The 19627-nt window shown below is 37.5% G+C and overlaps 1 protein-coding gene across 1 annotated transcript; it reads right to left on the minus strand.

Annotated features, from left to right (window-relative positions):
* On the minus strand, positions 1-19605 carry cfap70 (cilia and flagella associated protein 70). The gene is made up of 26 exons (XM_082180688.1): positions 19476-19605; positions 18766-18949; positions 17955-18053; positions 17791-17855; positions 17529-17708; positions 14958-15131; positions 14780-14874; positions 14588-14690; positions 14349-14483; positions 11556-11705; positions 8902-8976; positions 8713-8804; positions 8556-8616; positions 7688-7882; positions 6775-6906; positions 6510-6635; positions 5180-5313; positions 4635-4750; positions 3829-3999; positions 3618-3751; positions 2577-2735; positions 1604-1765; positions 1436-1525; positions 442-543; positions 259-306; positions 1-161 (listed from the first exon to the last, which is right to left on the minus strand). The coding sequence occupies exons 1-26, from the start codon at positions 19542-19544 to the stop codon at positions 81-83; spliced, it is 3132 nt and encodes a 1043-aa protein (XP_082036814.1). The 5' UTR covers positions 19545-19605; the 3' UTR covers positions 1-80.
* Between the last annotated feature and the right edge of the window lie 22 nt (positions 19606-19627).

Consider the following 19627-nt stretch of genomic DNA (forward strand, 5'->3'; position numbering starts at 1 on the left):
TTATGTTAAAAGTCATATTTTATTATCATTTACACGTTTTTATATTAGGATTAAAATGTCATTTCTGTGGCTAAGGCACATCAGAAGGAAGGGTTTCCGAACCCAACGCGTGACTGCAGCTCATGGATCTCCTGTAGAAGTGACTCTTTTTGTAAATTCATCTGTGAAACCAAACATAAAAGAGGGCAAAAATTCAACATATATTTGATTCCAAAGACTTTAATATTCACAAACACATCAACATTAGACAATACAAACCTTCATGGCGTATTTATACGACTGCTCTGCCTCTAGTTTTCGTCCAGTCTGGAAAGACAAAGCAACTAAAGTCAAATCCAAAGTCAAAAAATGCAAGATTGCATCTATCTTCTGTTGCTTTGCTCTCTGCTTCCTACAATTTCACATGAGGGAATGAATGACTGAAAGAAAGCAGTCCCTCACCTGTAAACAGACCAGACACAGGTAAGCCCACACCTCTGGATTCCTGTTATTCAGTGCGTTGGCTTCAGTCAGCGCCTCTTCAGCCTCACTCAGCTCCTCCAGCTGAAGATACAGCAAAACACACTCTACTTCATGCCTTCTATCATCTGATTGATACTTTAGACTTTTATAGAAAGTAAAAGCTTTTATCAGTGTAATTGTGAAAACATCCCCCTTCAGGTTGAGGTTTGCGTGTCTTTTTGCTGAGATATCTTTACTGATTTTGATAAAGCAAACCTAAGAATAACTGTTATATTGTTAGTAATATTTCAAGATGAACATTTACTGGAGTGAAGCAAATTAGGTTTACTTGATTATCCATACATCATTTGTAGAAAAATCCTGTTTAATTGTGAGTATAAAATATGATGCATTAGGCTTTTGAGGAATGCTTATTTGTTCATCTGTTAATCCTCCTTGTATTGAATTGCATTATATGTTTAAAAACTGCAGAGCTTTGATCATAAAACTAAGCGTTTAAATACCATCTTAAGACATATAATCGGGAGATATAGAGTCACAACTGATATTTATATGCATTTTATGTAAGTATCTGCTAGACTGCTATAAAGATCTCATTACAAGCTATCAGAATTTCATCTTACTTTTTGACCAGCCTTAACCTTGTAAAGCCCGACATGAGATAATAGTCAGAAAAATTTATATATATATATTTTTTTTAATGGAACTGTTTATTGAACAATTAGACGAGATTTATATTATATTATATTATATATAAATATAAATCTCATCTAATTGTCTCATATTTTTTTTCCACCACCATGTTTCTGTAGGGGCTTCTTAGGAATATCTATTAAGAAAGTGACCAATTTTGGCATCATGTTGATTGAGCATCCTGCTTACAGTGACATGATCTGTGATTAGATGATGTCAAAATCCTCAAGCAATCACAAACCTTCCTTACACTGGCATGATTCTACAGATATATACTCACTCTATAGCAAGCGATTCCCAGCCTGAGCCAAGTGAGGCATGACGGAGAGCGTTTGCAGACGCGCAGGAACACAGCTTTGGCTTTTTCATACTAAAGAGGGAATGAAACACGCATGATAATAAGTGCAAATAACTCATAAAGAAGATTAAAGGATTAATCGGAGCTCACTTCTCTGTCCTGCAGGTAGATGGAGCCCAGACGGAGGTATACGGAGTGTGTGTCTGAAGCGTCCAGCACAGAATCCAGCGTCCGCTCATAGCAGCTCTGAGCCTGAGCGTAATCGGCCCTCGCGTGATGCAAGTGACCCCACAGGGCCCATGTGTCTGGGTTCTGCCGGGATCAAATACCAAGAGAAAGTGATGAATCCCAGGTGCATCTAAAACCCTAGTGATGGGGGCTTCCAAAACACGAATCATTTGTTTTGAAGCAGTGATTTGGAGCGTGTATCAAATGCGGTGTTGAAATGCTATTTCGTAATTACTGTAATGTGCAACATGTGACGTTCTACTCTGAGCTGTTGTGCATTTTTATGGCCACACTATCAATGAATCTTCAGCCGTCAGGTGGTACAAGTAGGAGGTTTTCTCAGCTTACAAGTTGTAATTACGAGCTCTACGAGGATGCGGATGCTTTTTACAAGTTTTCACAAGTTGAAATCTTGTAATTATGCAAATGACGACATGAACGCACCTCAACTGCCAAAGTCACATGATTTCAGAAAACGAGGCTTCGTGTCGTGTTGACGGTTTCGAAACAAAACGTTTTATAAATTTGTAAACGTTTTTAAAGACACATTTGTATAATAAAAAGAAGAGTTAATATTCTCTTATTGGACTGAATAATCAAAAAACAAGCTCTCCATGAAAACATAATAAAATAACATATTATACAGATGCTTCATATTTAGTGCTATTAGATGATTTGTTAATTGCATTTAAAAGACTACAGTTTTCATGCATGTTTGGGCTGTTTCTGTTGCATTTACACCATTTTGACCAGCAGGGGTCACCAGCGCGTGGTGTTTCAAGCAACCAAACAGTGAATCGTTTTTGAACAATTGGTTCAACTGATTGAAAGTTTCTAGAAGCTACATTTCTCCCATCACTATCAGTCCCCAGTACAGGGAATGAATTGTGCAGACCTGGATGTTGTGGATCAGCGCCTCCTCCAGGGTGGCCTCAGCGCTGTCGTGTTCTCCTCTCAGCAGATGAAGCCGGGCCAGAGCGAGATGATACGAGCTGATACTGCTGTCTCCTCTGTCTGGAGACAGCAGCTCTAAAGCCAGAGTCCGCTGGGACATCTGGATGGACACAATTCAGCATTAACTATTAACATAGACATTCAAATGTGCTTCGTTCTTGCTGTTTGCTGTTCTGTGTAGAAATTCAAAACTCAAAGCTCATCTTCTGACCACATTTCGAATCTAAACTGCAAAAAATGGATAATTCAGAAAAAAGTCACTCATCATTAGCATACGACCGCCCACATCCTGCAACTCTGTCCTGATGACAACGTGAGGTTGATCGATCATAACGTACAGGGTATTTATAAAACATATATACTATTGTTCAAAAGTTTGGGGTCAGAAAGATTTTATTCAGCAAGGATGCATCAAATTGATCAAAAGTGACAGTAAAGGCAATTATAATGTTACAAATGTTAACATGAAATCCTTCTCTTTAAAAAAATGCTGTACTTTTAAACTTTCTATTAATCAAAGAATCCTGATTTTTTTTAATCGCAGTTTCCACAAAAATATGTTTTCAGCGTTGATTAAAAAAAAAAATCTTAAGCCTCAAATCGTAATATCAGAATGATTTCTGAAGGATCATGTGACACTGAGGACTGGAGTAAGGATGCTGAAAATTATGAACAGAAATAAATTACATTTTTTAAATATATTACTATAGAAAAAAGCGAATTTAAATGGTAATAATATTTCACAATTTTACTGTATTTTTGATCTAATAAATGCAGCCTTGGTGAGCATGAGACTTTAAAAAGGACATTAAAAAACTTAAAGACAGCAGCAAAACAACCTTTTAAGTGTAAAAAAATTCAAGAAAATTTGACGAACATTATAAATGGACTTAGGGGGTAAAAAAAAAAGGCTCCTTTAATGTAAAAGTGAGTAATTTGAGACTGATGTGCACAGGATCTACTGACGTCACCATCCGCTGACCTGTAATGCATAGTTCTGCAGGAGAAACCACACTGTCTCCATGAAGATAGTGGTTTGGTGTTGCACTTCCTGTTTTCTCTCCTGGCAGTTCTGTGGGATGTCTTCTTTGTGCACAGTGCCAGCGCCAGCGCCACCTTCAAAGCAAATGATCCCATATGAGCTATAAATGAAAGGGCATTTGTCACAGAGCAGACAGAAAAGAGGTGGTCACCTGTCTCACTCGTTTCATCTTTCTGCTCCTTCTCCTGACCAGACTGAGTCTCTGAGGTTATTTTTGATCTAGATGTCTGGTCATTTTTCATGACTGAAATAAAATGCTTATTGGCCTCCCGAAAAGCCATTTCTGCCTGGATGAACTTCTCCTGAGCCTGGAAGAACACACCTGACAACAATTTGACACACATTCTCATCATTCCATCAAAATTATTGTGCACACTAACTACATAATGTTGCAAAATGAACTCAAATGAATGAATATGATATGACAGAATATTAAAAAGAAAACACTACCGTTCAAAAGCTGGGGTAGATACAATTTCTTAATGTCTTTTTAATGTGCATTTATTTGATCAAGAAAATACAGTAAAAACAGTAATATTGTGAAATATTTTTACTATTTAAAATAGCTGTTTTCTATTTTAAAATGTTCAGAATTTATTCCTGTTATCAAAGCTGAATTTTCAGCATCATTACTCCAGTCTTCAGTGTCACATGATCCTTCAGAAATCATTCTGATATGATGATTTGATGCTCAAAAAATATTTCTGATTATTATCAATGTTGAAAACAGTTGAGCTGCTTCATATTTTTGTGGAAACTGTGCTATATTTTTTCGTTGTTGAACAGAAAGTTCAAAAGAACAGCCTTTTTTGGAACTATAAATCTTTTGTAACATTAAACATGTCTTAATTGTCACTTTTGATCAATTGAATGCATCATTGCTCAATAAAATACCTAATTTCTTCCCCTTTCTAACTTTTGAGCAGTAGTGTATGTGCTGTTTAATTCTGTTCTCACCAAATAAAGTCCAGGCGACCACGTCGTTTGGCTCCACACTAGTCGCCCTTTCAAAGAAGGTCTCTGCATCCTCATAGCGTCCATTCATGTCAGACAGGACACCGCACATGAGCAAACTGCACCGAACACCACAGAAGAAGTCAGAAAAGAGTTTTTAGAAACCTATTCTGCACTGTAAAAAACACAACTTGATAAAAGTTGAAATGACTGATTTTGTTGTGTTGGTTCAGCAAAAATCCACACTGTAAAAATCTCGTACAACAAAAAAAAACGTAGTATTAATTTTGTAATTAAAAACTTTTGTAAATAGTTTGAGACAATTTTTTTTTAATTGGCTCAACTACAAAAGATTTGTTACAGAATAGTTGCACCTCTCCAGAAAACAAATCATGTCAAGTTAACTCAACTAAATATTTTCAGTTCGTATAACTGTTATTTACAAAAGTTGAGTCAACAAGAAAACGCTAGGGGAAATTAGTACTAAGATTTGTTTTGTTGTTCAAGCTTAAATTTATTTACAGTGTGAGTCATTTCTGTCTGCTAACCTGGGTATGTGTGTTTGCTCAATGGATAAGGCCTGTTGAAAGCACTCCTTGGCCATCAGGTGGTCAGCGGTCAGCATGTGGAACGCTCCATAATCAAACCAGTGGGACGGGTCACTGCGGTCTCGAATCAAACGCTACAGAGGCAAATTCAGAGAGACATGAGTCACATCCAGTGATACTGTCATATCACAAATGATTGCTAAAGCTCCGTTTGAAATGGCACACTGTCATTAGAAGGAGTTCATTGTATATGCATGAGATACCATAATTATATGCTACATTTTTCACAAAATACGGTGTGTTCATGCTTGAAATGCCAAATTGATCTTTTCCTTGCATTACTTTAACATCAACATCACTTGGCAGGGTTTGTTGTGAGCTCATTATTCTCAATGGTTAATCTCATTCTCATTACTGTGAGACAATGTTTTTTTTGAAACCAGCATAATACAGACAGTACAAAAAAGAATAAAAGTGTATTATTTTATATAGATCCTTTCTGCAAACTCAAGGTCGCTTTACAATGAAATGACAAATAAAATGACAGCGAAACATAGAGAACACATATAGATACAGTTAACATGTTACATTTTTTTTTCTTTTGATTTGTGGGTGAAATACGACCGGACATGTTGTTTCCTGGTTAGGTATAAAACCATTATGTAGTTTACACCGCATCCTAAACTACTGTAAAAAGCAGCATTCAGTATACAGTATATACTGTAATAATGGTTTATCATTTTATTGTATGCATTCGTACATAAATGCTTCCAAAGCCCATTTGATCTTTTAAGATTTTTAGTATTATGACAGCATTATTAATCCCAGTGACTAAAAAAGCTGTATTATTCATGCCAGGCCAGTAGTTGGCGATGTCACTTTGTAAAGAAACACTACGCACCTATAGTCTGAATACGTAATACACATTCGCACGATGTCACTGTTTTCACAAATGCACGTTTTTGTAGTTTACATGGAGATGATAACGGTAGTCTATAGTTTTCAAAAACTTGCACTCTGAAACCTGTTTTCAAAAGTTTGCCTTTTCAGGCCCCAAAACGCTGTTGTCGTGTAAATGAACGGCCAAAACGCAGTTTTCCGTTTTTCCGTTGTAAACGGTGTCGTGTAAACGGCTCCTAAAAGTCAATGAAAACAAAACATAAACCTGACAATAATAGTATTTCAATGAAACTAAAATAATAGTGCTTTACACTATAATATAAACTACTGTAAAGCAAACATGCTGTGTATAGTGTTATGATGATCGAGACAGTCGAGATAGGATAATAGTATGTTATTTTGAAGCATCAAAAGTGCTGTAATGCTTTACCTCCTGATAGTACAGTGCCGCCAGCTGGAAGTCCGTGTTCAGTTCAGCCTCTTTGGCGAAGTGTTTGAGTTGAGCGCAGCTCAGCAGAGGCTCATGATGCGTGTCCTGAGAGTCCACTGACAGGCTCTGATTCAATGGAGTGCATGAAAACAAAACTGATAATACAGACCCTAAAGCACCAATGTTCAATGTTCAGATCAGTAACTCTCAGCACGAGTGATGCTTCCCTTAACAGATAACACAAATGTATATTTTGAGGCCTCACCTTATTGAGAGCAGCATGCATCTCGTCCACCAGGAACACGTAGAGCTGACTGAGGAACGCTTGGAGCTGTTCGGGGTCTGAGAAGGCCTCTGTCCTCAACATCTTCTCTCTGACGATCCGGACCACAGAGTACTGACACATACAACAAACACCGGGAGCTCATTAACATATATGCTAATCAGCCTGCCCTGATAAACAACAGTATGAATCATAACAAAGGTGGTTCCAAAACACTCATGTGTTGTTATTTTTAATTTAAACTAAATCTATTAGAAATTATTTTCGTTAATTGAAGTAAAATAAAAAAAAAATCAAAAAAAAATCAATAAATAATTAAAATGAGAAATGTTGCCTTGAGGTAAAAATAAATTAAAGCTAAACAGAAATATTTAAAACATGAATAAGCACTACAAAAGCACATAAAGAATAACTCAAATTAAATGAAATTAATTAAATGCTTTTACAGTACAACGGTACTAAAACTAAAACTATTTAAAATTGTTTTCATTAACTGAAAATAAAGGTGATTTAAATATAGATATAAAAACTTATGAATATTAGAAATGCCACCTTGGCAGCTAGTGACTGAAATAAAGTAAATGTAAGTACTAAAATTACTTAAACAGAAATGCCTACTATTACTATAACCAAAATAAAATTAAAGCGAAATAGAAATAGTTTAAATGTATTTTAATTTTAATTATACATTTAAAAACGTATATACAAATGATGAAAGCACATAACAAAATTAATAAAATTAAATAAAATTAATTAAAACTGAAAATATAAAAACAAAAGCTATAATATATATATAATTTTTTTAAAAATTATTAATTTTTTTGTTGCAAGAAACCTTGAATAACATTAAATGGAGTAAATAAAAAATGACACATTTAACATGATTCAAATTCACCTTCATCTGTTCCTTGAAGGCAAAGTATTTCCCAGAGCAGTTGAGTTCTCCGAGCAGCTGGGTTATGCGCTGTTCCTGCAGGACGGGGTCCAGAGGTTTCCCTCCAGGCACAAACGCGCTCCCGAACAGCTGCTGGTACTGATCCAACACCTGGGCGGCCACACTCGCTATCTGAGACTGGTATTCCTGTACTGCCTGATAAATTCACGCACATTTATTATTAATCATATGATTTATTAGCTATTTGGATGACTCTTATGAAAAATTGGTCATATTTCACAGCCAAAATCTTAATAAAAAATTATATTTACGTCAGTGGGTGGTGGTAAAATTAATCTTTATGAGCGAGCCAATGATTCATTCATTCAACTGATTCGTTCAAAAGCACAGGAACGATACAAGTAGCGAGGCACTGAATCTAATGATTCACTCAAACACGCTGATTCATTCAGGAAGAAAACAGGTGTGTTTGACATGAAGCACTTCAAGTCAAACACACCTAAAAATAACTGTCTGAATGAGCGAGTCATTGAATCACTCAATCGATTCGTTCAAATACCGATTCGCTGATTTATTCTTACATATTCAGAACAGCAGCACGACCGCAAGTGCTTTATTGTTTAATAATGCAACTCATACATTTGAATGCAGGGGACAAAGTGCTTGATTGTCATGAAAATATTGTTACAGTGAAAAATATTTCTTTCTGAAATATGACCCAGGCATTTCATCGCAAGTTTCAGCCATTCTCTTTTGACATGATAGTGTAAACTGTTATAGACAAATGATTTCCCGTAGATCTGACTGTGAGAGGAAAATGTCTGACAGAAAAAGTGAGAAAACAGAAAAAAAAAAGAAAGTTTTTTACTCTTTCCGCTCCTGCTGGTCGTCGAGGCAGAGGAGGTCTGGGAGGAACCAACTCCTTCACACTGAATCAGACAGAATCAATTAATCTGAAGCACTCTCTAAACACATTTTGAAGACAAAACAAGGCTTTGAATTTGAAAGAAGCTCTTTCCTATTACCGTCTGGCCAGCTCCTCCGGTGGTCTCTTGGAAACCAGCGGCTTTTCCATAGCAATTTCAATAATGATGTACGATCTTGAATCGGTATACATCTGAGACAGTAAAAAAAGGGAAGATCACACCATACCAAGACTGTATATTTCATATTTGACTGCTTCATTTTGATGCGTACGTGACGGATGAACTGACCTGTCCCTCCGTGTTCACCGGTGGCTCCAGTCCAGTCACACTTTCAGACTGAGCAGATTTTCCCTGGGAATCTGGCTATAGAAAGAGGAAATCATTATTCTTTCCTATAAGCAGTCCCATTACTTACTATCTAAACTTATTTGAAAAACGGCATTCAAAAACTATTTCACTTGCGCAATGTGATGTACACTTCTGTTAAAAAGACAGGGGTCAGTATTTTTTATTTATTTTTTTTTACGAAATTAATGTTTATCCAGCAAGGATACATAAATTGATCACAAGTGACAGTAAAGACATTTATAATATTACAAAAGATTTCTATTTAAAATAAATAAATACAAAATTATATTTTTCAAAGAATCCTGAACAAACAAATGTATTGTGTGTAATGTAATGTAAATGTATCACAAAAATATTAAGCATCACAACTGTTTTCAACATTATTAAAGGGATACTTCACCGATTAGCTTTAAGCTTTGTATCAGTAGAAACCCGGTAGTATTTTCGAATGACCGTGCTTCCCTCCCTCATGTCCCCCTGAGACGAGAGATTTCTGTATTGTGTGTCTGGAAAAAAACCTTGGATGACGCAAAAATCGTCATTTAGCGTCATCGGAGGCTTTTTTGTCCAGAGGCGAGAGACTACAGCCAGTAGTAGGAGCTCGTTCCGCATGTTTTCAACCCGCCCATAGGGGGATCTCACGATTAAACAGCGTCTTTTCAGTTTCGAGTCGACTAGTAGCCTAGTTGTATCACTTCTTCCGACACTGCCCTCTGTAACCGGTAGGCGTGGCTTGGGAGTGGCCTCGTAAGGCAGCGAAGCAAGTGCATTCTGGGAGTTGTTGTCTTTCATCCACATGAGCCAAAAAAAAATTTTCTGGCTTTTCTCAGTCTAGAAGGCACCAACTTCTAAAATAATTTCACATTTCTACTACATAAATGACCCAATTTAAATACACATTCATCTTTCCAGCGGTGAAATATCCCTTTAATAATACAAAGTATTTCTTGAGCATCATATCAGAATGATTTCTGAAGGATCATGTGACACTGAAGCCTGGAGTAATGATGCTGAAAATTCAGCTTTGATCACAGGAATAAATTACATTTTAAAATCGATTAAAATTGAAAACAGTTATTTGAAATTGTAATTATATTTCAAAATATAATTTTGATTTCTGATCAAATAAATGCAGCCTTGGTGAGCAGAAGAGACTTTCAAAAATATTTTTAAAAAATCTTGCCAACCCCAAACCTTTGAACATTAGTGTAATTCATAGTGACTGTGGATATTCAGTGAGGTGAAAAAATAGAAGGGCGGCGCAATTGAGATTTATTTAATATCTCAATTGTTTCTAAGGGTATGTTTACACAACAGTGCTTTACTAAAAACTGAAAAGTTTTTCCTTTTCACACGGATCCGCGAAAACAACTAAAAATGCTGTTTTACTCAGGCCAGGACAATACTTGGCGATCTCACTTTGTAAAGAAACACTACGTGCCTATAGACTGAACACGTAATACACATGCGCATGACATCACCGTCAGATGGTATAGTTTTCAAAAACTTGCACTTTGAAACCTGTTTTTAGGCCCCCAAAATGATGTAGTCATGCAAATGAATGGCCAAAATGCATTTTTTTTTTTACAGTGTTGTGTAAAATGCCTCCCAAAACGGAGAGTAAACTGAAACAGAGATTCTCAAATCTCATTTCTCATTAGAAAAAAACAACAGTAATATCAGTGTCTCGAGCCATGCTCAGATTCGCCAAGCGACGGAGTCAATCAAAAGTCTGAGATCTCAATACAAACTCAAGCATTTCCCATCAAATTCTCTCAAGATCAAATAACATATTCATTGAATAACTCTTAAGTCATTCCGTTGTCTCACTTGTTTCTCCATCGACATTTTAACAGTTGGTAGTTAAACGAAACTCATCAGAGATCTGGATTAAACATCACTGAGCCATGAAAGACATTATTTGTCTAGCGGGCAGCTGCGGCGTCAGATGCTCGGTTGGTGTGTGTTCCTCGCCTCTCTCCGTCTGCTGAAGAGCCACGGGGCGTCAGAGAGGGGTAGATGAGCAAAGGAGATGATTCACCACAATCTGCTGCTATTACAGCTAATAGGTTTGGGAAGCGTGCCTGGGCCACAGATCCGGATTTAATTAGGGGGGGTATCAAAAACGAGCCTCAATGCCGTACGGAGAGGGGAAGAGATGGCATCTGCTCCAAACAACTCAATGACGTCTCGTTTGGGTGAAACGTATGCTTTGTGTGCGTGACATCTGAAAGCAGCTGTGACTTTGAGGAACAACGTACTGCTCTGAAGTCGCTTTTCATAGCTCATAAGTCACTTAATGTTGTGTTCTGTCAAGTATCATCTTTGTCTCAGATGTTTCTCCTACAATTTCTCAGGAGAAATCAAAATAAACTCAAATAGTTGTCAACCAGAAAGAGTATTGCGCTATAAATGAATGTGGATAGCAGCTTAGGCTACTTAATTATGGAGAATTTGCTGAGAAACATTTGAGCTCGTCTTAAAAACTTGAGATTTTTTGGTATCTGTGCAGACTTTTGTTTGAGGCAGTGGGATTTCAAACACCTAAAGGAGAATGTATGATAAATTAATAAGATCAGATTTTTCTTCTATACCTTTTTGGGAACCTCTTTGTTTCCTCTATGGTTGTCCAAGGTTTTACTCTGAAACGCCCTTAAGGAGTCGACGGAGGAATTGTTTCGAGTTCGGCCCGGTGCTGGGGGTGCTCTGTTGAGCTCCTTCAGAACGCTGTAGGTCCTCTGAGTCTGGAACAGCACATAAAACAAGATTCACTGTCAAAGAATCAATCTTAAATTAATATACACTTCGTATTTTTTATGTTTCGCTAGCTGATTCAAAAGTGGTCATGGACTTTATACCTGTTTGATTACCTGTTTGCATCTGTTTGATTTGGACACAGCATCACAAGCTTTTTGTTGGACCATTTAAAAGTATTGGTCAAAAGTACAGTTAATGTTTGGGTGTAAAACTTATATTAATTTAAAACGAGTTTAACACAACTTTAAGCACCATCCCTGACTTAAAATGATACAGGAGATATCAGCTTCATCACTGCAAAACATGATTTTCTTACTCAGTATTTTTGTCTGGTTTTCCATTACAAAAAAAATAATAATAATTACTTAAGATATTAAAGTCCCCCTGTGGTGAAAATCAAGGTTTTAACATTGTTTATATGTCTATGTGGTGTTTTTATAAGTCAACACCATTGCTGAGTATTTTCTCCCTAAAACTGCAGTGAACTAGCCTGGGAAAACCCAGACAACTTCCGGCAAATTTAGATTTGCTCTGCAAGTAGTCTGGCAAAGAGCTCATTCAAGGCCATTTCCATGTCGTGGAAATCGAGGCACCAATCAGAAACGTTGAGGCGGGCTTTACACGATGACGATCGCTCTGATTGGTTTTAGGTCTAGCCTATCCAATTGCGCCCAGAGGCATTTGAGCGACGTCCACTCCGTTGGTGAAGCGCACCAACTTTTAAATGCAGCATTATTATATTCAAATTGCAAACACATGAGGACAGTCTCCATGAAAGACCCACTGGCAGATGAACATGCTACTACATTTCTCTCCGAAACGGTAGGAAATTAAATTAGATTTAATAGAGGATTTTAACTGTGAAGATGATTGACAGGGCAGTTTACATGACGGGATGCACGCGACAGATCCGTACGATAAAGATGATGAAGTAGTATGTCCAAAAGTTGCCTACTTTTTTGCTACACATTCAAAAGTAAATACATTTTCTTCACAAAAAGAGTTTTGGCGTATGGCGTAGTGTAACATAGGCGAATTGGGACGCAGCATATGGCTTTACATGATGACGATCGCTCTGATTGGTGTTTGGAGTTTTAGGTCTATCCAATTGCGCCGAGAGGCATTTGAGCGACGTCCGTTGGTGACGCCCCTTTGGAAATGATTTGTCTATGGAGCTTTGCCAGACCATAACTTTTAACCAGGCTAGCAGTGAACCAAAGACAGTCTCAAAAACACAGTTTGAAATCGCTGGTGTTTCTGACGTCACAAACTACCTTGTAACCAATCAGATCAACGTGTGATCGTCAACGAGTGGATCTCTGAGCTGCTGTGAGTGAGTGGAGGCGGGGCTCATTTGCATTTTCATAGAACTGCGTATACTAAATGAGGCAAGGGTGTAGAGTTACATTCAAGCTATTTTAAGGCATGAAAAAAACGCTTACATTTTTCATCAAAGATGAGTTTTAAAGGACAAGTTCGGTATTTTACACTTAAAGCCCTGTTTACAGATCGTATCTGATGAAATAGAACGGTTAAGATTAAAATTTGGACACATGCTCCTGTCCCGAGAATTTTAGGTTTATTTCGCTTTTGTGGACCTATTTTGCCAAACGCGTCACACCCGTGATTCTTCCGTTGAGAGCTTGAATAATAGACACTCCAGCCCAGTTGGTGGCGATAATGCACCTTTGCCAATTGCAAGCAAACCACGGGCATTTCATTGAATACACAGAAGAAGCAGAAGAAGAAGCGGCGGAGTAATACCGTAAAGGTGCTGCGGTCTCACAGCACGTCCTATTAAGTCAATGGAGTTGGACAAAAACTACGATAAAACCTGTTGGAATGCATCTTTTTCAGCGATTTTTGAGTGAACATATCAGTGAACACCCCCTGACCACTCGGTGAGTTTCACGTCTTTGTAAACGAAAGTTTAATGTGTTTTTAGGACGGACTCTTCCAGTGCGTATAGACAACCATTGTGGGGGGGGGAGCGAAATAAACCTAAAATTCTCGGGACAGCAGCATGTGTCCAAATTTTAATCTTAACCGTTCTATTTCATCAGATACGATCTGTAAACAGGGCTTTAAGTGTAAAATACCGAACTTGTCCTTTAAGGGATAAAATTATTGACTACAGGGGGACTTAAGTCTTGTTTTTTGAAAAACTGAGTTACTGCTTAAAACAAATGAGAAAAAAAAAAACAAAAAAACTGCCAAGTGGGTAAGAAAAATAAACTGGTTTCCCCTTGGAATATAGTTGATTTTTCATAGCCTATTGGCAGATGTTTTTCTTGGTTTAATCATAAACTTACTTAATTTTGATCTTTTTATTAAATTTCATTTTTTATTGTCTTATGTTCTCTGTGTTTGTCCCTGGACTTTTGTTACACTTCCTGTTTCTGCCATCTTGTAGTTTTTCATGTTGATTTCCCCTTGATGTCTTGTCACATCTTAAGCTTGTTAGCCCCTGTGTATATATAGTCATCATATATACACAGCACAAAACTTAAAGCAAAAAAGTAATTTTGCTTTAAGTCATATTTTTGCTTTCCAGTGGTGTCAGACTGTCATTTCTGATCTTGATTTGATGCATGATTGGTTTCATGTGCATATGACTTATATTCACTCGCCTTATTCAGTAGATCAGACTCATAAAACGGGTAGACTCTGTACACCCCGTGTATTCGCCGTACTCCAGGGTACAACAACGGCACCAGATCCACGTAAACCACTCCATGAAATGATATCTGTGTCTCTTCCTCCCCCTAGGGAGGCAAAATTGTTTTGTGTTTTCATCAATAAGATATTTCTGTCTTGTTTTGGGTTTTGAGGGCCATCTTGAGATGTTAAAGTTCATGTCGTTTCTCACCAGCTTGTCTCTGGCTGTTCTCCCACCTTTGGTTGGAACCATCTGATTGGCTTTCATGATCTCAACAGGCCACAGTCTGCATTCTGCAATCCTGCGGGACAGACTAAAAAAAGAAAAAGCCATCATTGGAGAACGTGACAAATAATGAGAAAATAAATTCAAGTGCATTGATTAAAAGAGGTGTTTACTCACCAGGCCACGCCTCCTGCATCGATAAAGCAACGACGTGCCGTATCCCAGCTCACCCTATTCTCTTTACACTCCGCGTTCTCTCTGAAATCCTTGTCCTACAACCCACACACAAATCAATGTTGTGACATGCTCCATATTCCTTTCACATCCATCACTGTTCATTAATGGCTCAGATCACCTCTATCTCGGTAAGGTCCGTGTCTGTGGGTTCTGAGTCAATATAAAGGCCCTGAATGACCTCGGCTCCTGGTGTGAGAAGAGGCCCCAAGGGCCATTTTTTGGGTCTTGGCACTGGCTCCTGCGCACCACCCATTTTTAAGATGCCATTGGAGAACAACAACACTTGCTCTTTCTGAAAAACAATTGATAATGTCAGACTTTTTATTTGTTGGTGAATTATTTCTTTGAACATAAAAATATCTTACATATATTTAACCCTCTGGTGGTCTTCTGTCATTTTAGGCAGAGAAAATTTCACATTTTGAATTTTTTTAATGTTTTACTTCACTGGAATGGTACAAAACTTGGTGGCGTTTGTGGCACTTGCTACATAAACAGAACTTAAACGCTGAATTAATTGAAAATAATATTAAATACATTTGAATTCTTTTATATTTAAAAATAAATGGTGCATAATTTAGGTGAATATTGTCAAGTACCATGAAACTCCTTCAAAATACAAAAAAAAAGAAAAGAAAAAATATTAGTGAAACAAAATATAGTACATTCATTTCATAAAAAAAAAATTAAAAACTACCAGCGCTTCTTGTCTTCTGTTCCCCGGTTTCACAAACAAGGCTTAAGTCCCAGACTACAATGCATAGTTAAATGCATATCCATAATTAAATGATCCCATTAATTTATACAATGCTTGAGCTGTTTTAAATGAATGCAACTTGCACTGGCATATCTAAAAATATGCCAATGCCATTGTTTTGTCTCAAGATGCACACCAGCAGGGTTTGAAAGTAACTTTTTCACTCACCGGCCAATTTGGCTACAACATTTTTAAGTTGCCTGCCATTCAGAACTTCTACTAGACAAAAAAATATATTTATATATATACTGTATAATAGGACCTTGAGTCTGGAAATAAAGTTTATTTATTTATGAAATGGTTTAAATTGAAATGAATTGGATTTCATAAATTCATTTATTATTCAAACAAAATCCTGTCATCCAGCCATCTCCTCCCTTCCTCTTTTATCCTCATCCTTTTCACCAAAAATGTGTTTAAGGCAGACAGATCAATGCAGTACAAAAAACATTAAAAAAATGTAGGATGTTGGAAAATAACAATGTCTTTTCTGTTAACCAAATGCTATTTAATCTTCGCTTTTGCTTCAATGCAACTGAACAAGCGCGCCGTTATTTGTTGCGTAGTGACGTGCATGTTCAAGTAAGCCAAATATGCGCAGTTTCTGCGCAATACGCTGTATTTAAAGGACAAGTTCGGTATTTTACACTTAAAGCCCTGTTTACAGATCGTATCTGATGAAATAGAACGGTTAAGATTAAAATTTGGACACATGCTCCTGTCCCGAGAATTTTAGGTTTATTTCGCTTTTGTGGACCTATTTTGCCAAACGCGTCACACCCGTGATTCTTCCGTTGAGAGCTTGAATAATAGACACTCCAGCCCAGTTGGTGGCGATAATGCACCTTTGCCAATTGCAAGCAAACCACGGGGATTTCATTGAATACACAGAAGAAGCAGAAGAAGAAGCGGCGGAGTAATACCGTAAAGGTGCTGCGGTCTCACAGCACGTCCTATTAAGTCAATGGAGTTGGACAAAAACTACGATAAAACCTGTTGGAATGCATCTTTTTCAGCGATTTTTGAGGGAACATATCAGTGAACACCCCCTGACCACTCGGTGAGTTTCACGTCTTTGTAAACGAAAGTTTAATGTGTTTTTAGGATGGAATCTTCCAGTGCATATAGACAACCATTGTGGGGGTGGGTGGGGGGAAGCGAAATAAACCTAAAATTCTCGGGACAGCAGCATGTGTCCAAATTTTCATCTTAACCGTTCTATTTCATCAGATACGATCTGTAAACAGGGCTTTAAGTGTAAAATACCGAACTTGTCCTTTAAAGGAGCCGTATGTAAGATTGTGGCCAAAACTGGTACTGCAATCACTTTCAAATTACTGTAGAGCGGTGTATCCCCTCCCCCTCCCCCTGACTCGAGGTTGCCAGATAGGCTGCAGGATCCAGCAGGAACGTAGGCTGCTACGTAGCTGTGGTAACTAGAGCAGAGCTGGCAACCCCGATGCCGAAACACTACTGACTTCGTGATTGGTAGATAGGTGGAGGGTGGAGCATCAGGCCAAAACACAAGATGACAACATCAACATCAGTTGAGGGCTGCAACTTCACTTTTTAAATGACAATATCCTGGCCGGACTACTGTTGTCAGTGATATAAGTATTTGAAATGAACATGATTTATTAATGTCTATGACATATCAGGGCCATTTTATGATTAATTGAAATACATTTCTTACATACAGCTCCTTTAATATATCATAATGACTAACGAGTTGAGTATTTGCACTAAATCTGTGCAGATTTGGCTTACACAAAAATCACACAAAAAAAGTGATTTGATAGCGTTAACCGCCACAGTTGATTTTACCAGTTGAGAATACCAGAGGCTTAAAGTGTTTTGCTTCTTGGATACTTTGGAGAAAAGTACTGATGAATCACTTGAAATGCCAAACAAACACAAACACTTGTTTCTCACCGTGGCTGAGGAGGGAATCTGCAGGGCAGCAACGTAGCTGGATGGAGGAGTGGAGGCAGGATTCCAGACCTCAGGAACCGAATACATCGTCTCAACGGTGACCATCAGCACATTAGAGTCAGAGCGCTGGTCCTCGGAGAGCAACGGCTCCGGAACGCTCACTGTCACATCTAGTGTGGACTGTACATGCAAACACACACAAAATATAAAACATGTATTTAAAAAACATACTGAATTAGTGGTGTAAAAATGACTTTCTTACTTTTACGCCGTCCTCATGCACAGCAACATCATGAAGAAGCACAGTGGATGAGAAGCTACACTGACCTAGAATAAAAACAGCACCGCCTCAAATCTCAAGAATATGAGAATCCATAAAAAGTGGCATAAAATGTGACAAGTTTGAATAAAATGAAATGGTTTAACCTCGTAGCAGTGGCAGAAGGTCCACAACGGCTTGTCCTAGTACAGTGGTTTTCTCCTCTTTTTGTTTTTTCTCTTTTGGTAAGGTCTCGAGCACCGTTACTGAGGGCACACATACATTTAACCATGACTGATTTAACTCGTGAAATTTAGTCTAAATAGGTGCCAATTCACACTGCACTGACTGACGGATGCCAACCAATGCTGACAGTCACCAGATTACAGTCATCACTTCTCAGACATGCCAAGACTCGATAAACACAGTTTTAACATGACCAACGGATACCGACAGGCAGTGTTTTGGGTAACGCATTACAAGTAATGAGGGTTATGTAATCAGATCACTTTTTTCAAGTAAGTAGTAAAGTAATGCATTACTTATATATTTAAAACAAAATATCTGAGTTACTTTTTCAAAGTAACTCAAGTTATTTTGTTTTCCCATGTATTGACAGACTCCTCTCCGGTCTCATGTTGAGAGAAATCGAGATAATCACCGATATTTATTCTTGTTTTAACCATAAACTCATTCAATTTTTTACTCGCTTTTAAATTAATATATATATATATATTTTTTTTTTTTTTACAAAACGAGACTTAATATTTTGAGTAATTTTGCTTGTCCAAGTAAAGGTATCTTGATTCAAGAATACCTAGATATTTATTGGAAAACAAGACAAAAATATTGAGTAAAAAAAATTTATAATAATTTACAGTGTGTGGTGGGGCTTCGAGAAACAATCAGCACCTGATAAAAAAAAAAGCTAAAACAGCAAAAACTACAAATAAATCGTTGTGAATGTTCAATACTCACGTATGACAGGTTTATGTGCCACATCATCCAGTGTATGTGCGGATTCTGAACATTCAAATCTACAGGTGAAGTTGTAAACCACATCTTTGTCTCCAGCAATGTCCAGTTTTTGTGAGTCTCCCAGCACAGATCCATTGAACTCCACCCGAACAAAACTGAGACATGAATCAGTCCTACTGCCTCTCTGAAATAATCACAAATGAACCTGTTTATTACAGTAAACCTTACAACAACCTCTCACAAAAAAAAAAAAATCATCACAGTAGTGCCAAAATACCACACTACTGCTTATTTTCCTACTGTAAAATCATTATAGATCAATATGGGATCTCATTAAAACAGCGCAAGAGGCTCTCAGAATCTCTCTATATTTTTGTTTATTTATTTATTCGATTTTTTTCCCCCCAAGTCTAGTGCCATGTCTGTTTTATCATTATATTTGTTAGACCAGGGCGGGCTAGTTGTCACACTATTTACTGCAGTGAATATTTCTCAGGGTAGGTTTATTTGAAAGTCAGTTTGTTCTCTAATGTAAGACCTTTTGAACTAACGTTAGGTGTTTAAACCATATAGCAAGAGAGAACAAGAATGTAAGACCTTACAGTAAGTGACAGCCATGTGACAACTAACCCCGGTTATGGTTCCACGTTTTTGCACAATCACTTTAAGGCTTTTATTTAAGTGATTGTAACATGATTTTAGTGACTTACCAAATTATTTCCAGAGAGAATAGTGATCTGCACTGGAACAGCTCTCGCAAAATCTCTGTGATTCTCCATGTTGACAAACTAAACGAGTTTCTCTCTCCTCAACACGACTGTTGCTCAGCGCTCACTTATTTCCACAGCAACGACGCTTCGAG

The sequence above is a fragment of the Leuciscus leuciscus genome, assembly GCF_965113295.1.
Source record: "Leuciscus leuciscus genome assembly, chromosome: 1".
Classification (NCBI taxonomy): Eukaryota; Metazoa; Chordata; class Actinopteri; order Cypriniformes; family Leuciscidae; genus Leuciscus; species Leuciscus leuciscus.